General features: G+C 43.0%; 1 protein-coding gene across 2 annotated transcripts in view; it reads left to right on the top strand.

Moving 5' to 3' along the window:
- The window catches only part of PAMR1 (peptidase domain containing associated with muscle regeneration 1), a 94,088-nt gene that overhangs the window by 34,324 nt on the left and 39,961 nt on the right, over positions 1–19,803 (top strand). For both annotated transcript variants that reach the window (XM_003830365.6, XM_003830366.6), the window contains exon 4: positions 16,931–17,045. In XM_003830365.6, the coding sequence (XP_003830413.1) occupies positions 16,931–17,045 (115 nt within the window). The remainder of the gene's footprint in view (positions 1–16,930; positions 17,046–19,803) is intronic.

The following is a 19,803-nucleotide window of genomic DNA, read 5'->3' as shown; positions in this document are numbered from 1 at the left end:
TGGTAAATTTCTTGAATCCTGAATTAAATTCCTGCAACCCACAGCAAATTGCTAGCATGCCTTTTGTCCGAGGAAAGAGATTCTTTCTGGGATCTGCTTGATCTGAAAGAATTACTTAGTTTTTATTAGAGTTCTGTGAGTTTCAACAGTTCTTTGAAAATGGAGAGGAAATCTAATCTCTCGTTCTGTCCAAGATTCCCCCCGACAGTGCACTGAATGATGAATGTCCCTCTGAGAGTCTGTATCTCAAGCAATGTACAAATTGCTTTTATTTCACTAACTTATTCCATATGCTTCCAACTTGAATCAGAAGCAGTTAGAATGGTCTTGCAGTCTAATTTTACTCCTATGAATGATATTTCCAGTTTACAGAGAGGGAGGATGGAGTGTGGTTGGTATCTTTGACTGATAAAATCTGTACTGAAATACCATCAGTTTCAAGACTCTGTGGCTAAGGATGAGTATATGGTCTGCAGCTGAGAAACTCAACTATACCAGGAGGAGAAGGGGCTTGTTGGCACTTCCAGGTGAACTGGGGAGTTCAGTTATCCATAATACAGATACTTTTTAAGTGTTGGTCTTCGTTGCTGATTTAAAACTTCGATGCCATTTTAGGTGGTTTCTCGTAAATTTAATTCAGTACCTGGCAGATTATGTTCCAGGTAGGTTAGCTGCAAGATTTAACCCTGGTCTTCTTTGGCAGCTGATTTATGGAGACTGTATTGCATAATGAGCAGAATACAAGCTCTAGAATGAAACAGACCTAGGTTTAAATAATGATTTTGTCTGTCACTGCCAGTATGACCTTGGACAAGTCATCTAACCTTGCTAATATCAGTGTCCTTTTATAAAAAAGGAGAATAATGCTACCAACTTCATAAGGTTGATTTGAGGATTAAATGAGATAATGTGTGTGAAGCACTTAGTGCTCTGACAATAGTAAAAGCTCAATTAATGCAATAAATATGTCACTGTTATCCTATATGCCCCTTAATTACTGAATTGTTAGGTGATTCAGAAATAAAACTACTCTTCTTCCTTTCATTTATTTTCCTTTCTTCCGAGATGGGGTCCTACTATGTTGCCCAGGCTGGCCTCAAATTCCTGTGCTCAAGCAATCCTCCTGATTCAACCTCTCAAGTGACGGGGACTGCAGGCACATGCCACCATGCCTGACAAAACTACTTTCAATAATAGTTTGAGATAGTTGTAATTAGAGCTGTAGTGCACAGCTTTAGATTTCACATTGACCTTTGGATTATGTAAGATCACTTTGGGTTTTTCCCTGCTTTGGGTCATATGGAAGAGTGCTCTTTCTCTGTGCACATGAGAGGGAAAGGGGGATTTGATGGGGTTGGAGTGGTAGGCAGGAGTGTGATCACGCCTTTGATATGGTTTGGCTGTGTCCCCACCCAAATCTCAGCTTGAATTGTAATAATCTCCATGTGTCAAGGGTGGGGCAAGGTGGAGATAATTGAATCATAGGGGTAGTTTCCTCCATACTGTTCTCATGGTAGTGAATAAGTCTCAGGAGATCTGATGGTTTTATAAACAGGAGTTCCCCTGCATAAGCTCTCTTGCCTGCTGCCGTGTAAGATGTGCCTTTGCTTCTCCCTTGCCTTCTGCCATGATTGCAAGGCCTTCCCAGCATGTGGAATTGTAAGTCCATTAAACCTCTTCCCTTTACAAATTACCCAGTCTCAGCTATGTCTTTCTTAGCAGTGTGGGAACAGATTAATACAGACTTGTAGGTAGGTATAAGCTAGGTAAGGAATTTAGATGCTATTGCAAGTGCAGTGGGGAACCAAGGAAGAGTGGTGAAGTAGAGGATGGACCAAGTGCTCTGAGAACTAGCTAACAGAACAGTTAATGACAGGGAGAGGGAGGTAAAGTTTCAGACAGGAAGTGAAGGTTGAGCTATGCCTTTGCTCTTCAGTTGGCAGAGCAGGAAGATATTTCAGGGAGAGGGATAGTATGGTCAGGGTGTGAAAATGCAAGGTGTGTTCAAGGAAGCATGTGACATGAGGTATGATTAGAGCAAGGTGATGGTCTTGGGGTGGCAAGCCCTGACTATGAAGGGCATAGTGTTCCAGGGCTCAGAGCTTAGACATGGTTCTGAGATGATGGATGGTTTAATCCGGGGAGTACCATTTGACAGATAACTCCTGTAGCATAACTCCGCTGGAGTGGAGGAAGACCATATCCAAAGGTAGCCATTAGGAGTGCGATTGCAGTGCTTCAGGGGATGAAGAAGGGAGACTAGAGTGAGAAGAGCCTAAAGGAAGGAGTGACAGGACTCAAGACTCACTGAAGGTTGGGGTAAGGAATCTCAAGAGTTTGCCTTTCAAATTCTTAGTTTGATTAACTGTCTAGAAGTTGATGCTGTTAAGTGAGTAATAAAAGGGAAGAGGTTTGGTGGGGGAAAGAAGGTGAGTTCCAGTGAGATAAGTTGGAATCTGGATATCTATAAGAGACCCTGCAGACAGTAGGAAATAAGTGCCTGGAGCTCAAGAGAATTTTGGAGACTTGAGATATGCCTATGGCTGTTATAGATGGAAGCATGAGGTGAACAGAGCACCATGGGCAGAGGAAATACCAACAGATGTAAAAGGAAAGGAAGAGAAAACCAGGAAGGAGATGGGAAAAGATAGAGAGATAGGAGGAGAACCAGGAAGGAGTAGGGTTCTGGAAGCTGGGGGCAGTGTTTCGAAGGCAGAAAGGTCACATAGGATGAAGGCAGTAAAGAGGTTTTTGTGTTTGATGGCTAGCATGCGATTGGTGACCTGAGCAATAGCAGTTTCATATAAAATTTGGCAGGGTGCAGTGGCTCATGCCTGAAAGCCCAGCACTTTGGGAGGCCAAGGTAGTGGATTACTTGAGCCCAGAAGTTCGAGACCAGCCTGAGCAACATGGCAAAACCCTGTCTCTACAAACAATACAAAATTAGCTATGCCACTGCCACTCTAGCCTGGGCAGAGTGAGACAGTTTCCAAAAAAAAAAAAAAAAAAAAAAAAAAAAAAAAAAGGCAAGATTTGAAGTGTGAAAAATGGACAAAAAGAATACAGACAACTTTCTTTTAAATAAGCTTAATCAAGCAAGGAAGGGGAGAATTAAGGTGATAGTTTATATGAGTAAATAAACAGCTGTGGAAAAATACCAATTAAGATGGGAAAGGCCGGGTGCAGTGGCTCATACCTGTAACCCCAGCACTTTGGGAGGATGAGGCAGTCAGGTTACTTGAGGACAAGAGTTCAAGGCCAGACTGATCAACAAAACAAGATTCTGTCTCTACACAATATTAAAAAAATTCAATCAGGCATGGTGGTGCATGCCTGTAGTTCTGGCTACTCAAGAGACTGAGGAGGGAGAATCGCTTCTGCAGCCAACGATTTTGAAGCTGCAGTGAGCTATGATTGCACCACTGCCTTCCAGCCTAAGCAACAGAGCAAGACCTCATCTCTGTCTCTCTCTCAAAAAAAAAAAAAAAAAGATGGGAAAGGGTTAATCAGGTTTTAAGCTAATGTGAGTAAAGTGTCAGTAGGAGAGATTAAAAATATTACATATTAGAGTAAGACTAACTGAAGAAGTTAAGACCATGTTATCCTGAAGGAGAAGAACTTCCTATGAGATCAAGAACAAAAGTGAGAGTTAAAGGAGAGGGAGCTTCCTTTTCTGTCCTAGGCTGAGACAGGAGGAAAAGAATTATTTATAGGTAGCATATCTTGTTTGTTAGTAATTATATGGTAGGAACTGTGCTGAGCACTTTATGTGCCATGTCTTGTTTTATCTGTACAATCACCCTATGAAAATACATACTCCCATTTTATAGATAATGAAACTGAGGCTCAGAGCTGTGAAGTAACTTGCCTGAGGCCGTACACTTTGGGGTAAAGCCCAGGATGATTCCAGACCCCTTACTCTTTTTCTTAACCACAGTCCTAGTCTGCCTCCTGCTGGTGAGTTCCCCTGTTTTCTCTGGGAAGTAGGGAGTGAAATCTCTGCTGAGAATGAGTAGAAGTGAGGTTGGGGCTTGAAAGTACCAAAGGTTTGGGGCAGCCACTTGAGGAACAAGAAAAGGCACCAGCTGGTGTTAAGCTTAAAGCATATCCAAGCGAGACGGAGGACCCAGTCGAAGCCAGAGTTCCTAGGGAGGTGATGCAGTCAGTTAGGACGTTGGCTGATGCTCTCTGGAAGTGCAGCAGCAGAAGGGAGTAAAACCCGTTGTTTTGTTGATCCAAGAATAAGCTGAGACATGACTGACCAAGGATCCCAGCTGGGAAGGACATGAAATCAGAAGAGCCTGGTAGAGGGGCAATAGGGACAGGAGGTCTTAAGTGGAAAAGCAGGCTTGGTGGTAATGAAGTAATGGAACACATAGGTGGAATGGGTATTATGGTCAGAGAGTAGAGTTTCTAAGTTGAAGCTTTCAGGGATGGTGGTGATAAAGTGTTCAGTTTTTTTTTTTTTTTTCTGGGTAACTAACAATCTCAAAGGACAAATGTTTGTTCTTTCTCATGGGTCTGTGAGTTGGCAGGCATTCCACTGATTTCAACTGGGCTGACCTGGGCTGGTTGTGCTCCAGGCTGCAGGGCTTAGGCAGAAGGGACAGCAACCATCAGGGGATGCTCTTCTCAGGGTGGGTCGCAGAAGCACAAGAGGTCAAGCCAAACACACAGGTGCACATAAGGCCTCTGCGCACATCACACTCACCCATATTCCACTGGCCAAAAGAAGTCACATGGCTAAGTTCCCAATGAGTGAAGTAGGGAAGTATATGCCATCCCAAAGGAAGAGGGGTGGATAAATATTTCTAAACAATACTTCAGTCACTCCATGTGAGTAAGGGGGTTTGTTCAGGGTGCAGGGGACAGGAAGGAAAGAATATTTGCATGCAAGAAGTCAATACAGCAAATGGTAACAAAACAAGGATAGCAGTCACCCAAACGTTATGAAACAGAAAATATTAATATTCAGAAATCCTGAGCATGTGTCTTTTTAAATAGCACCTACTGGTCAAATCTTGGGTTGCACCTTGGTGTAAGACGCTGTTTATGGAGCCTCATTGATTGGGCTGGTGATTGTGTCCATTTGAGGGTCCAGGCTTTCTCAAGGACAGCAGAACTGGCTCAGAGCAACCAGTCTATCACCTAGGCAGGCAGAACAGAGAGCTCACACCTTCATGCATTAATCTACCCATCCAGTCAAAAGATATTTCTTGAATGGATGCTTCTAGGTGCTGGATGTACAATGATAAGCCAGACGGGCATGGTCTCTGACATCTTAGAGCTTGCGCTTTAGAGAGGAGATTTTTTTTTTAAAGTTAAAAAAATAGAGTGTGGTCAATGCTATGAAATTAAAAAAACAAACTAATGGTCAGATTCTATCCGATCTGTGTTGGTTCAGTTTTGCTTGTTCAATTACGTTATGCTTGTTCTGAGAGCCTCATTCCACACAGTGTATGTTACCACTGCCATGAGCACTGATGGAGCATTTCTTATGGAGCACTGGGCTGGTCACCAGGGAACACAATGATTCTGCAATGAGTTTACAATCCATCTGTGAAAACAGTGCTTGACCATAAGAAGACATCAATATGATGTTATTAGGTTCTTATCACCCTCACCTCATACTGGCACTAAATAAATGTGTAGGGAATTCATAGGAAGAAGTAATTCATTTCACTCTTTGTTGAATGCCTGCCTGGTGCTGAGCACTATGCTGCCTGCCTACGTTAAGGGTCGCCTACATATGGCTGGGACACAGCGCCGGAGCCCCATGGCAGTGCAAGCATTTTCCCACTAGATGGCGCCCAAGCGATCCTTTCAGACAACGTTATCCTGAAGGCGCTTCCTTCTGAGTGTCTCTGAAGAGCCTGGGCATTTTTTTTCCTGAGTACCATACAGAGCCTTAGAAGGAGGGAGGAGTGGCGGGCAAGTGCCAGAAGGATCAGAGCTGTTTTATATGTGGGTTAGAGAGCATCTGGCACTGAACAGATGCAGTAGCACCTTTATTTGCTCACTGTCCTTGACAATGTTTATATTACTAACCTAACTAATGACAACCTTAAAATTCATTATGGAATTGATTCATGCATAACCCTTGGCAGGTTGTATTATCCAGGAGGATGGGCAAACGGCCTGAGGCTATTGAGCCCAGGAGAGAACTTATTCACATCTTTCTGCCCAGGAAAGATTGGTTTAGTAATCTCAGAATATCCAGACTAAGAGCTACTGGCACTTTATCGCCATTAAAAAAAGAGCTGTTCTTTCTACCTTTCTCCACTCTTTAATGTAAAACCTTCAATTCTACAGAGAGTTGAAAGAATAGTATACATCCATATGCTCCTTTCCAGGATTTGCCACTTTTTATCATTCTCCAACATCTGGCTCTCTCTCTCTTTTTCTGCACTATAAGACTCATGAATTTTAATTTTTTTCTGTTTCATAGTGTTATCATAATTTTTCTTTTGATGCTTAGATTGTTTCAGATTTGGCCCGTTAAGCAGGCTGCACCTCATTTCTCCTTGAGCACTTACTTGCATTCTACCCCTGACCCTCAAATGTTTTAAGTTCACCTTGATTTTCTATGCCCAGGTCTTGAAACAAGCTATTTCTCCCTGCATCCTGGTTTCTTATAGTGGGAAATTGTATTTAGGAACTGCGATTTGGGTGCTGGCTATTAGAGGTGCTGATATCCAAAGTCGAAACCAAGGCTTCCTCTTAGGGTTTCTTAAACTCAAAAGTTGCGTTCTGAAGTGGAACCACTCTGCTGACTTCCACTGCTGACCACTGGACTGGTGTTGGTTTAGCTTGGCCCTAGGCTGAGTTCCTTGGCCATCAAAAAAGATGAGCAGCAGGAGGACCCAAGAGCGACCCAGAATGCCACACTTCTAGCTGGCATGGCAGTGATCCCAGCCTTTCAGTCCCTGAAGGATACTGGGCATCTAAGGAGGTTAGGAAAGCAACCCAGATGAGAGGATTTATGGGGAGAGATTATAGGTCCTTAATACATTTATCTTCTTAGTCATATTTTGGACAGAGGCAGAGAAACAGAGGAACTGGCCATAAGCCATGCCCAAAAATGTTTGTAGGGCGAGTTATCAGAGAGGAAGAGGATTTGTGCAGGCCGATTCCTGAGCCATAAGCAGGAATGATTAAGAGCAAACTTAAGGGGAGTGGGGAGAAGGCTTACAAAGCTGTGTGTTACTGACTTTTGGGGCTGCCCTCCAGGGGAGCTGTGGAATCGCCTAGGGTGGAGTTACTGAAAGCTGCCTCATCTCGCTCCAGCCTTTTGTGTCCTGATGCTCCCAGAAAAAGAACAATGCCCAGGTCGATTCAAACTGGGGATGGTATTAGGTGGCAGTTAGCAGCCTGGGCTTGGATTTGAATCTCTGTTTCTTTCCTGGCTTTGGGCAAGGTTACCCAATCTTTGTGAATCTCAGTTTCCTCATTTACAAAATTGGGATCCTCATAGTGGCCTTGAGAGTTTTTGTGGAGATTAAGTGAAGAACTGTCTATAAATCCCTTAATATGGAGTCTGGTATATACTAAGTGCTCAATAAATGGTGGATAGAGTCTGGTATATAGTAAGTGCTCAATAAATGGTGGATGCTATTCTTATAATCCAGAGCCATGAAATGAGCTCTATTTGTTAGTTGTTGTTTTGGGTGGCAGGGGAAGAAATCAATATAGGGCCAGAGAAGAAAGATAATAAAAGAGAAGCCTTTAAGGTTAGAGAATACACACTGGGCACAAGGAGGTAGTCTTCACCAGACAAAGTATTGTATGGCAAATAGTATTTTATATTTTATGTGCTGAAGCTCTTTGACCACAGAGAATTCATGTTTAAATCTTTGCAGAGGATTTTATGTTGTTAAAGAACTCATCAATCATAGTTCAGCTTCTGGTGAAGGTATAGAAGGATGTGAAAGACCTTCCCTCCTGCTCAAACAGTAAGAAATCACTAGATTAAACCAAAGAAAATAACAGTTTTCATTAAAACCATAATATGAAATCTAAAAGAATTTAAACTCCAGAGGGGTGAATTCTTCCAGGATGAGCAAGAGATTCGGGATGCTTCATACTTGAAGGCAGCTGCTGCGGTTGGGGGCAGGGCAAGTGCAGGAAGGGGCCTACCAGAGAAGGAGGAGGAGAAGACAGGAAAACTTTTGAATCTATGGGCTGACCAGTTGAACTTAAATCTAGAAGAGACTCCAAGGCAAAGACAATCCTCTCCACCAAGTATTTTATTAAATGGAATTTGGCTGTGCAAGCAGAGGCTGGAATGAGGCTACGAAGCAGGAGATCTTGGGATGTTGTCACCTTGCAGCTTTATAAGCTTGTGGTCTCAAAGTCTCACAGTCTCATGGGCTCACAGCTTCCCAGTCTTGTAGTCACAGGAGTGCAGGAAGCTGGGGGAAGGAGGAGATGAAAATCAAAGAGAGATTTCCTTAGGTTTATGGGGTTTGAATTTCAAGGCTCTTCTGGTGAGATTATAGCTTCAGTCCTGCCCCAAATCAGCTTAAGCCTTGATTGGGTCAAACTGATTCATCCCTGATCAGTTCTCCCACCAGCCTAATAGAGGAGAGGGCGTTTCCAATCAAAGGAAACAATAGATCTCTTGTTGTGAACAAGCAAGGAAATAAGATCTACATTCAAGAGAACAACCAGTCAAAAGAAATAGAGCATGGGTGATGAAATGGAAATTTTCAAACAAGAAACTTTTACATAACTTTAAAATAAATGCACTAAAAGATTGACAGGAAAAGATTACTATAATGGATGAAGACATGAAAAATTCACCAAATCAATGAGCAAAGATCACAAACATTCCTATACATCAACAATAGACAAGCAGAGAGCCAAGTCATGAATGAACTCCCATTCACAATTGCTACAAAGAGAACAAAACACCTAGGAATACAGATAACAAGGGACATTAACTACCTCTTCAAGAGAACTACAAACCACTGCTCAAGGAAATGAGAGAGGACACAAACACATGGAAAAACATTCCATCCTCATGGATAGGAAGAATCAATATTGTGAAAATGGCCATACTGCCCAAAGTACTTATAAATTCAGTGTTATTCCCATCAAACTACCATTGACATTCTTCACAGAATTAGAAAAAAATTACTTTAAATGCCATATGGAACCAAAAAAGAACTCATATAGCCAAAACAATCTTAAGCAAAAAGAACAAAGCTGGAGGCATCATACTACCTGACTTCAAACTATATTACAAGGCTACAGTAATCAAAATAGCATGGTACTGGTGCCAAAACAGACATATAGACCAACGGAACAGAACAGAGACCTCAGAAAAAACACCACACATCTACAACCATCTGATCATCAACAAACCTGACAAAAACAAGCAATGAGGAAAGGATTCCCTGTTTAATAAATGGTGCTGGGAAAACTGGCTAGCCATATGCAGAAAACTCAAACTGGACCTCTTCCTTACACCTTATACAAAAATTAACTCAAGATGGATTAAATACTTAAATATAAAGCCTAAAACTATAAAAACCCTAGAATAAAACATAGGCAACACCATTCAGGACATAGGCATGGGCAAAGACTTAATGACGAAAATGCCAAAAGCAATTGCATCAAAAGCTAAAATTGACAAATGGGACCTAATTAGACTAAAAAGCTTCTGCCAGCAAAAGAAACTATCATCAGAACAAATAAGCAACCTACAGAATTGGAGAAAATTTTTGTAATCTACCCATCTGACAAAAGTCTAATATCCAGAATCTACAAGGAAGTTAAACAAATTTACAAGAAAAAAACAAACAACCCCATCAAAAAGTGGGCAACAGATATGAACAGACACTTCCCAAAAGAAGACATTTATGGCCAGGCAAGGTGGCTCATGCCTGTAATACCAGCACTTTGGGAGGCCGAGGCGATGGATCACTTGAGATCAGGAGTTTGTCACCAGCCTGGCCAACATGGTGAAACCCTGTCTCTACTAAAAACACAGAAATTAGCTGGGTGTGGTGGCATGCTTCTGTACTCCCAGCTACTTGGGAGGCTGAGGCAGGAAAATTGTTTGAACCTGGGAGGTGGAGGTTGCAGTGAGCCGAGGTCATGCCACTGCACTCCAGCCTGGGCAACGGAGCAAGAATCTGTCTCAAAACAAACAAACAAACAAACAAAACAAGAAGACATTTATGCAGCCAACAAACATATGAAAAAAAGCTTAACGTCACTGATTATTAGAGAAATGCAAATTAAAAACACAATGAGATACTATCTCATGCCAGTCAGAATGGTGATTATTAAAAAGTCAAGAAATGATAGATGCTGGTGAGGCTGTGGAGAAATAGGATAGCTTTTAAACTGTTGGTGGGAATGTAAATTAGTTCAACCATTGTGAAAGACAGTGTGGTGATTCCTCAAGGATCTGAACCAGAAATACCATTTGACCCAGCAGTTCCATTACTGGGTGTATACCCAAAGGAATATGAATCTTTCTACTATAGAGACATATGCACATGTATGTTTGTTACAGCACTATTTACAATAGCAAAGACATGGAAGCAACCCAAATGCCCATCAATGATAGACTGGATAAAGAAAATGTGGTATATAATATACCATGAAATACTATGTAGCCATAAAAAGGAATGAGATCATGTCCTTTGCAGGGACCTGGATGAAGCTAGAAGCCATCATCCTCAGCAAACTAACACAGGAACAGAAAACCAACCACCACATGTTCTCACTCATAAGTGGGAGCTGAACAATGAGAATACATGGACATAGGGAGGGAAACAACACACACCAGAGCCTGTCAGGGCCTGGGGAGTGAGGGGAGGGAGAATATCGGAACAAATATCTAATGCATATAGGGCTTAAAACCTAGATGATGGGTAGATAGGTGCAGCAAACCACCATGGCACGTGTATTCCTATGTAACAAACCTGCATGTTCTGCAAATGCATCCTGGAATTTAAAGTAAAATAATAAAAAAAGAAAAAGAAATTCAGGAGAGATTTGAAAAGTATTTAAAAGAACAAAATGGAAACCCTAGCACTGAAAAATACAATAAAAAAGAAACCAACTGGAAATCCTAGAACTGAAAAATGCATTATCTGAAATAAAACAAAAATTCATTGGAGGGGATTAACGGCCTATTGGTCAAAATAGAAGAAAAGATCAGGGAACTTAAAGACAGTTCAATAGAAATCAACCAAACTGAAGCACAGGGAAAAGAGACTGAAAGTATTTAGCAGTCTTAACTCTTTGTGCTACCCTAGCCAGACCCTGTCCATTGAGTTGTATTAGCAGGGCTATTTCCATGTGAGTGTTTTGTGATAACCCTGGCAACTTTGGGTGAAGAAAGACTTTCTGCAGCAAAGTGGTAGATGCTATTCTTTCTGAACAACCATTTTTTCAACTGAATGGACAGGCCATTTGACATGGGGTGGTGGGGAGGGGCTTTAAAAATGGTTTGTTTGGACAGAAATAAGTTTGAATTGGTTTTTTGGTCTAACTATTCATTCAGTTAGTAGTTATGGTAATTGAGCACTGACTTGATGGACGCAGAGGTATAAACAGGACAGATGATATTCCTGCTCTCGTGGAACTGCGTCATGGGGGAGGCAGACAATTCAATGAACAATCATAGAGTCAGGTGGATTGGGGTTATAGGTCAACTCACAGGCTGAGCTGAGGACTTGTCATTGTTCCTGATGAACACCTGAGCCCCTGATAAAAGCCAACACTTAGTACTTACTATGAACCAGGCATCATTCGGAGTACCTTCCTGTACTGACTCATTTAATCCCCATTGCAACCCTTGTCACAGCCATGTGACAGATGAAGACACTCAGGCACAGAGGGATAAATAACTTTTCTGCTGTCATACAACTTGTAAGTGGCAGAGCCAAGATGAAAATTCAGAAGCCAGCCGCAGAGCCCCTTCTTTTATCCTCTCCACGAAACCATCTCTTGATGTGAGAGCCCTTAGGGTCTTCATCCTCTAAGCCTTGGCTCTGCTATCACTGTCTGGGATGCTAAACCTGTTGGGTTTAGGGTTCTAGCCAGTGAAGAGATGAGGCTCTCATGAGCCCTGGAGCAGTGGGTCAGAACCTGAGCTGTCCCCTGTGATTCCTGGACCAAAACAATCAGTGCCTCAGATCCAGACAAGACTCGAGAAAAATAACAATATTTGTTGCCACTTATTGTGCATTTTTATGTACCAGGTGCTGTGCTAAGTGCTTTACATACAATATCTCATTTAATCCCAAAGACAAGTGAGAAAAACACGTTGTTGTAGGTACAAATATTCTCATTTCCAAATGAGAGACCTTGGCTCAGAAAATATAGTGGCCTTTTTTAGAGTCACACAACTGGTAAGTGGCCGAACTAAGATTCGGACCCCGGCTGGCATCACAGACTGTGTCATCTTTGAAGGAGGAAAGAAAATGCAAATGCCTCTCTCTGAAATTTTTTAAGTCCTCCTTTTCTTTCTAAGAGGAAACAGTAAAGAAAAACAAAACCCAACCACTTCTTAGAAGTGTGTGTGTCTCTCCCACAATCCCCTCCCCTGCACCAAATGCTGAAGATAAGAAGACTTTTGTCTGAGGCTAAGGGTGTTCATTTTTGTTGAGAGCCTTTTCCAACTGTCTTACTGGTCTAGAAATTAATAAAGATTTCCTTTTAGTTCTGTAGAAGCAGGGTCTATCCAGCCGCCCCTCCTGTTTGGGCACGTAGCCATGGGGAAAGATTGGCAATGAGGCCAGGATTTGAGAGCTCAGGGCACAGTCCAGCTTCACTGACAGATATCACTACACACACACAGACACACACACACACACACCCACACACCTATACCCCTCTTCTCCTGCAGTAAGACATTGTTAAGGAATCTGAGCACATCTTCCAGGCTCTTTGCCTGCTCTGGTCTTTCAGACTCAGGACCACCTGCTAGGTTGGCCAACGATACTTCCTTGGCAGGGACACTCAGCTGTGTTCACTGTTCTGCCCTGGACAGAGAGGTGTAGTCAGGCTGCCCCTGCACCCAGCCTCGCCAGCTCTCCAAGTAGAGGCAAGAGTGGAGAGGGAATTGAAGGCATTCCTTGATGTGGGGAGGGAGCGCAGCTCCCTCCTCCTCTTGCTGTTTCCCTAATATTCCTTCTTCCAAACACATTTCCAAGAAGTGGCCCCTTTGTCTCTGGTTGTTTGGAAGTTGTTCCCCATCTTGGGGCCAACTCTGCCCTCCCCTTCAGAGTGAAAGGAACCTCATTAAGAAGAATGGAGATGTTGCATGTGTTTAGAATCCTGGCTGCTTCTGAAGGACAGCCCCTGAGCCTACAGGAACAGGTGGTCCAGCATTTCACATGGCCAGGGATCGGGCATCTGGGTGAGGATGGGGACTGAGCCCTCCAGAGACTGCAAGAGACCCTGGAGCTGGCCAAAACCCAAATGGATGTGCCAAGGAAGCCTAAATGGGGATGAGCACCGTCTTCCCTTGGATTTGGGGAGGGGCCTGAGGCACAGCTGGCTGCTTCCAGCTTCCATATGGAGAGAAGAAACTGGGAGCAGGCTGGCAGGATTTGCTGCTGGTTCTAACTTGGGATCCCCAGCAGGAGGTTTGCTGAGGGAGCTGGGATTTAACACCTTACAGGCTGGGAAGCTGCCAGTCCCTGAGGGACGGGGGCTGTGCAGGAAGGCTTCTTTTGTTGTCTCTCACACCCTGCATATCACTTCCGTAGCCCAGCAGCAGATGGGTAGATGGGGGCGATGAGGAGTGTGAGGTGTGCAGAGAAGGAACGTGCATTTCAAAAAGGGAGCGGGCAAAAATTCCATGTATCTCTCTTAGGGGTGGAAAAATTCTGCCGTTTCAAAATGGAGTGGGAGAGGACTGGGTCAGAATGCCCCTAAGACAGTTTAACATATCAGCAAAGACTCAGCGTTGATACTAGACAGCTCCAAGGTCATATCTCTGCTCTGCCACTCGACACAAACAGCTAACATTTACTAATTTTCCTGCTAAGAGTTTGCCATGCACGATTTAAGCTTCACAAAACCATATACAGTAGCTGCCACTTTTATTCACATTTGATTCAAGTTGACTGAGGTTCTGACAAAGGAAGTAACTTGCCCAAGGCTGCATAGCTAGGGAAAATAAAGCTGAGTTTCAAACCAAGGGCAGTCAGATTCTGCAGTCTCTATTCTTAACCACTGCTTTACCATTAGGATAACGATTTACAGTCTTCTAACTTCCTGGCATCTGAGTTTAGGGAAATCACTTAACTTCTCCATCTTTAGTGTTCCACATCTAGAAAATGGGGAGATGAATGTTGTTCTCTGTGTTTTTTTATGAAGACTAAATGAGAAAATGCAAATGATAATATCAACATCCTTTTATTCAACAAATATGCAGTGATCACCTGTTATATGCCAGGTACCATTCTAGGTGTACAAGCTAGAAAAGATCCCAGCTCTATCAAAGGGAGTAAGCAAGTAAGCGAGATAATTTCAAATAGGCATGTGTATTATGAAGGAAACAAAGCAGAGTAATAATATTGACCATAGAATTGGGAGGGCCTGTTTTAGCTGGATAGCAAGGAAGGCCTCTTTGAAGAAGTGGCAGTCGAACTTATTATTTTTATTATTCTATGTTTTTAGATGAAGTCTTGCTCTGTCACCTAGGCTGGAGTGCAGTGGTGCAATCATATAAGCTTAATTCTTACAGGAAAGAGATGCAGAAGAAGATGAGCCTTCTAGGTTTAGGAAACAGCAAGTACAAGGGCCGGAGTTGGGCACAGAAAGCAGACTGTGTCTAGGGCAGTGGGGACAAGCAGATGAGTGGTATGTGAGATTGGGAGGAGTGTGGGTTTAGGCAGCCAGCAAGGCAGAGCTGCAAATAACATAGGAAGGTGTCTGCACAGTGGAGAACCTTTGGAGGGCTTGAATCAAGAAGATAATGTGATCTGATTAATTTATTTAAAAGGTGGCTTTGGATGCTAGGTGGACAATAGTATGTTGGGGAACAAGGGTGAATGGCGGGTGTATTTGTTTTCACTCTGCTATGTAGAAATATCTGAGACTGGGTAATTTATAAAGGAAAGAGGTTTAATTGACTCACAGTTCCGTGTGGCTGGGGAGGTCTCAGGGATCTTACAATCATGGCAGAAGGGGAAGCAAACGCGTCCTTCTTCACATGGCAGCAGAAGAGAGAAGTGCCAAGCGAAGGTGGAAAACCCCTTATAAAACCATCAGATCTCATGAAAACTCACTCACTATCACAAGAACAGCATGAAAGTAACCTTTCCCAGGATTAAACTACATCCCACCAGGTCCCTCCTATGACATGTGGGGATTATGGGAACTACAAAGATGAGATTTGGGTGGGGACACAGCCAAACTGTATTACCAGGAGATCAAGGAGGAGATGAGATTACAGAGAGAGATGATGGAGGCTGGGGCTAGACAGGAGCCCCAAGTGGAAACTGGTGGATGATGCTTCCCATTATTGGCACAGGGCAGCAGCAATAAAGATCTTAGTGAAGAGATAGATTGTATGACCTAGCAGTAGTTTTCACAAAAGTAAGAAGCCTCAGACCTCATAGCTTTGTCAAAAGTGGAGTTTGCGCTCTTTTCCTAACACTAGAAATATTACTACTGTCATCTTGCCATGGTGCAGTATACACTAGTAATATTTTTATTTTTAGTTATGAAATTTTGTACTTTTGGGGAGTTATTGAATATAACTATGCATCCAAGTTTAAGAAGGCAATCTGGATTTCTGTATAGAAATAGGGAAGGTAAACTTTTTATGTGAATAGCTGGATAGTAAGTATTTTCATTTTTATGGGGCCTACTGTCTCTTGCTATAATTACTTAACTCTGCTATGATAGTCCAAAAACAGCCACAGGTAATACATAAATGAATGGGTGTCACTGTGTTCCAATAAAACCTTATTTTCAAAAGGAGGCAGTGGGCTGTATTTGGCCCAAGGATCATAGTGTGCAACCCCCAGGTAGAGAATATCATTTATTTCACGATCCAAATAATTTTTCCATAGAACCACTTCAAGACATTTTCCCCAAACTTTTGGGTACAAAAATACCGTGCATTTTCTATACCTGTGCTTATCTTAACACTAGAAAACATGATCTAATTTAAAGACTATTCAATACAGTGGTTTTCAAATCTTAGGGATTCCTTGGAGGTAACTCAGCAGACTAGGTAAGGATCGGGGTGGAGGGTTTTGGGCCCCTACTTCTGCTTTAACCAGGAGCCCCTTTTTTATACATTTAGTTTTATTGGTGATCTTGATAGGACTTTATTTGAACAAAAGGGGTTGGGAGCAAGAAAAGAATGAGAAAATCATCAATCCAGTCCAACTGGTTGGAAATCAACTCTCCTTTCCACTGTCATGCATTAAAGAGGCATTTATTACATAACTACTCATAGAATAAATTAATGCCTTGATTTCCTGCCTGGATGGTGGAGGAAAGTGAGTAGAGCTGTGGGGAGGGTCTACTTTCTGAGCCTTTTAAGGTAGGGGCAGCAGGCTGGCATTTGTCAGGCCTGGAGAGGAGGGATGATAGGGTGGCTCGAACTTTACATTCAAACACAGTTAGGTTTGAGTCTTTGCTCTGTCACTTAGTGGCTAGACAAGTTATTTATTTAACTCTCTGATCATCTATCTGTTTTCCAAGCTGGAAAATTGTGAGGACACCACTTCCCTTCCCAAGCTGTTGGGTGGATTAAATGAATTAATCTATGTAAATTGCCTGGCACATTGCCAGCTGCTTGAGAAACATTAATTTCCTTCTTCCTTTTCCCTATTCATCCTGTTCTCAGGGGTGTGGCATGTGCTCAAAGTCTCGTTGAGACCTTCTCTAGTCTCTTTCCTATTGACCTCCATTTTTATGTCCCAATCTTTTCTTCTTTTCTTAGGATGTGGCCAGGTTCTGCGAGCCCCAAAGGGTCAGATTTTGTTGGAAAGCTATCCCCTAAATGCTCACTGCGAATGGACCGTTCATGCTAAACCTGGGTTTGTCATCCAACTAAGGTAAGGAGCTGGGGCCAGAAGTCAGGAGTCTGAGGTTATAAGGATACAGCAATGGGATGGAAGGCTCTTGGTCACTGGGATCCTCTGGAGCCTTTGTATATTGGAGCCTTTCTCTTTACCACTCTGATTCTCTGGGATAAGGCCTGGCTGAAACTGCAGCCAACTAAATGCTTGTCATCACCGCCTTAGAACCGTGGGGCTCAGATGATTTTGACCCAAGGATAACATCAACAAAGCAAAATACTGAGAGCAATCTACCCATCCGCAAATCTTAAACAGTGTTTCCTACTTACTCAGGACTGGGCTGGTTCCTATGGGAGGGATGTGAAGAAATAAAAGGCACAGGCCTAATTTTCAAAGAATTATACTTTAGATTGGGGCTGATGCTTGTCACAGCTCCTTTAATTGAGGCTTTCAGAAAAAAGCAAACATCCCACAACAAATAAACTAATTCTCTCACCTGTGTGGAAGATGAGTAATTTCTTTTTATGGAGCTTTAGGGCCCTCGCAAATGTCGTTTATGCCACAGTCCAAAGTATAGACCCTGTTTTATTGTAACTATTGATAAATGCTACACGAGGGTCCTGTTTTGTGAGAACCGTTCATGACTGCATCATAGTGCTGGAACAGTTCATGGCACACTATAGTTGCATGATAAATGCTTGTTGCATGAATAAATGCTGAAAGAACTGCTTTCTGATTGCAGTGTATCTTCTCTCTAATGAAAAACACCTCCCCCTTTCCTCACTCACCCCTAGAATGGCTAGGGTCATTGTCCACTTAGCTCTTCTCATTTTAACCCTGTGGTGACAGTGAACGGATTTAAAATCCCTAATCCTCTAGGGCACAGGCTTTCACTAAGTATTTTCTGGGTGGCTAAATGGACACAGAGGTTACCACATGCTACCTGGCTCCTTGAATGTCTCAATGTCCTCCAGGAGGGGCAATATAGTACCCTGAATTAGAAAAATCCAGCAAAACAGGTCCCCTTCTCAATCTTCCTCTTCAAAACTAGCTCATGACAGCTTGTGTTTCCACTCCCTGAGGACCTGGGGTTGGGAATGAATCTCATTAATCCCTAGAGGAAGCCTGGCTCAAGGAACAAGCGATGAACCACACTGTTCTGCCCATTGAGCTCAAGGCTGGGTCTTCAGGGATGATAAAGGTAGGTGTTAAATGCTGCATGTTAATATTTCAGCAGCTCAGGGACCAAGACAAATGGTCCCCTCTGGGCCTCTGAGGAGCTTCTCCAAAATCCAAGATGCAAAAGGACATTCTAAAATAGCAAAACAGTGGAGGACTGAGAAGCATATTAGCTGCCCAGGAAAAGGCCTTAGGGAGGCATGGAAATGTGTGGATTTCTTTTCCTTTAGTTAAGTCTGGAGCACCTGGCCAGGGACAGTAATAATGATGGAAATACTTGGAAACATAGGCACAATGTTCAGCCCCAAAGCCCAGCAGGTGTCCCTGATGCCCCTTTTCCATCACCTACCACCAGACCACCACAAAGTCTATTTTCCTACTTGAAAAATAGTCCATCCACAGCTCTCTGTCACCACTGTCACCATTCTGCTTCAAGCCACACCCATCTCCCACTGAGATTCTGTCATGCCCTCCTAACTGGCTTCCTGGCTTCCACTCCTACCAGCTCTGCCATCTCCTCTCTGCAGAGTGGCTGCAGGGAGCCTTTAAAATCTGAATCCAGCATTATCCCCTTGTTGAAACCTTTCAGTGGCTTCCTATAGACTTGGAATAAAATCTAGATTCCTTACCACACAAGATCTATCGCAGGCTGCCCTCACTGGCCTCAGATCCTATCACTCTCCCGTTCATTCACCACTTGCAGCATACCTGGCTTTCTTTCAGTTTCTCGAACATGTCAACCTCATCATTGCTCCAGGGCCTTTGCACTTACAGATTCCCCTGCCTGGACCACTCTGCCCCATGACCTTCACAAGGCTGGCTCTACTGCATCATTTAAACCTCTGCCCAGCTAGCACATCCTCAGAGGGGGCTTCTTTGACCACATTGTGTCAGAAACTTAACACCTTAGTCACTTTTTATGCTCTTACCTGGTTAATTTGATTCATGGCACTCAGCACTCTAAAATTACCTTGTTTTTTAGTCTCCTTGCTTATTATCTATCTTCTAACCCAGAATTAATCTCCATGAGGGCTGGCACGTGCCTAGCTGGTAGCTGGGGCACTGCTATGCTGACAGCACCTAGTACAGTGTCTGGGACAGAGCTGGCCTCCAGAAATATGTGTTCAGTAAGTGAACAAATGGACAAATGAATGCATGAACGCAAATATAGTTGCAATGTCTCTTCAGCTTCAGAAAAAACTGGCTTCTGTCAGGTGGTAGCTTCTCCCTTACTCTGAAGACAAAGATATCAAGGCCAAGAGAAGGAGCTGATTCCTTAACACACACAGTGAGCGCATGGTGGCATCTGCATAAGAAATCAGCTGTCCTCTTAGATGTTAGAGCAGGCTGTACAAAATGCGATTCACAGGACCTACACCCCAAAAGCTCTGTGATCAACCCTTTGTGAAGTAAACACTGATGAAACTCGGTTATTGGATTTCTTTGTTAGTAGTACCTTTTAGAACACTTAAAATCAATATACTGATTGTCACTATATTCCAGTGTTCCCTAATGCTGGCATGTTGGGTTTTTACTGTAGGTGGCAGAAATATCCCTACTCCCAACATTTTAGGCAGCAGTTATGGGCCGTTCTATTTCTATTTTTTCTCCAGAG

Source organism: Pan paniscus, chromosome 9, assembly GCF_029289425.2.
Source record: "Pan paniscus chromosome 9, NHGRI_mPanPan1-v2.0_pri, whole genome shotgun sequence".
NCBI classification, from domain to species: Eukaryota; Metazoa; Chordata; class Mammalia; order Primates; family Hominidae; genus Pan; species Pan paniscus.
Note: the sequence above shows the minus strand (reverse complement) of the source record. Positions and strands in the feature narration are given on the sequence as shown.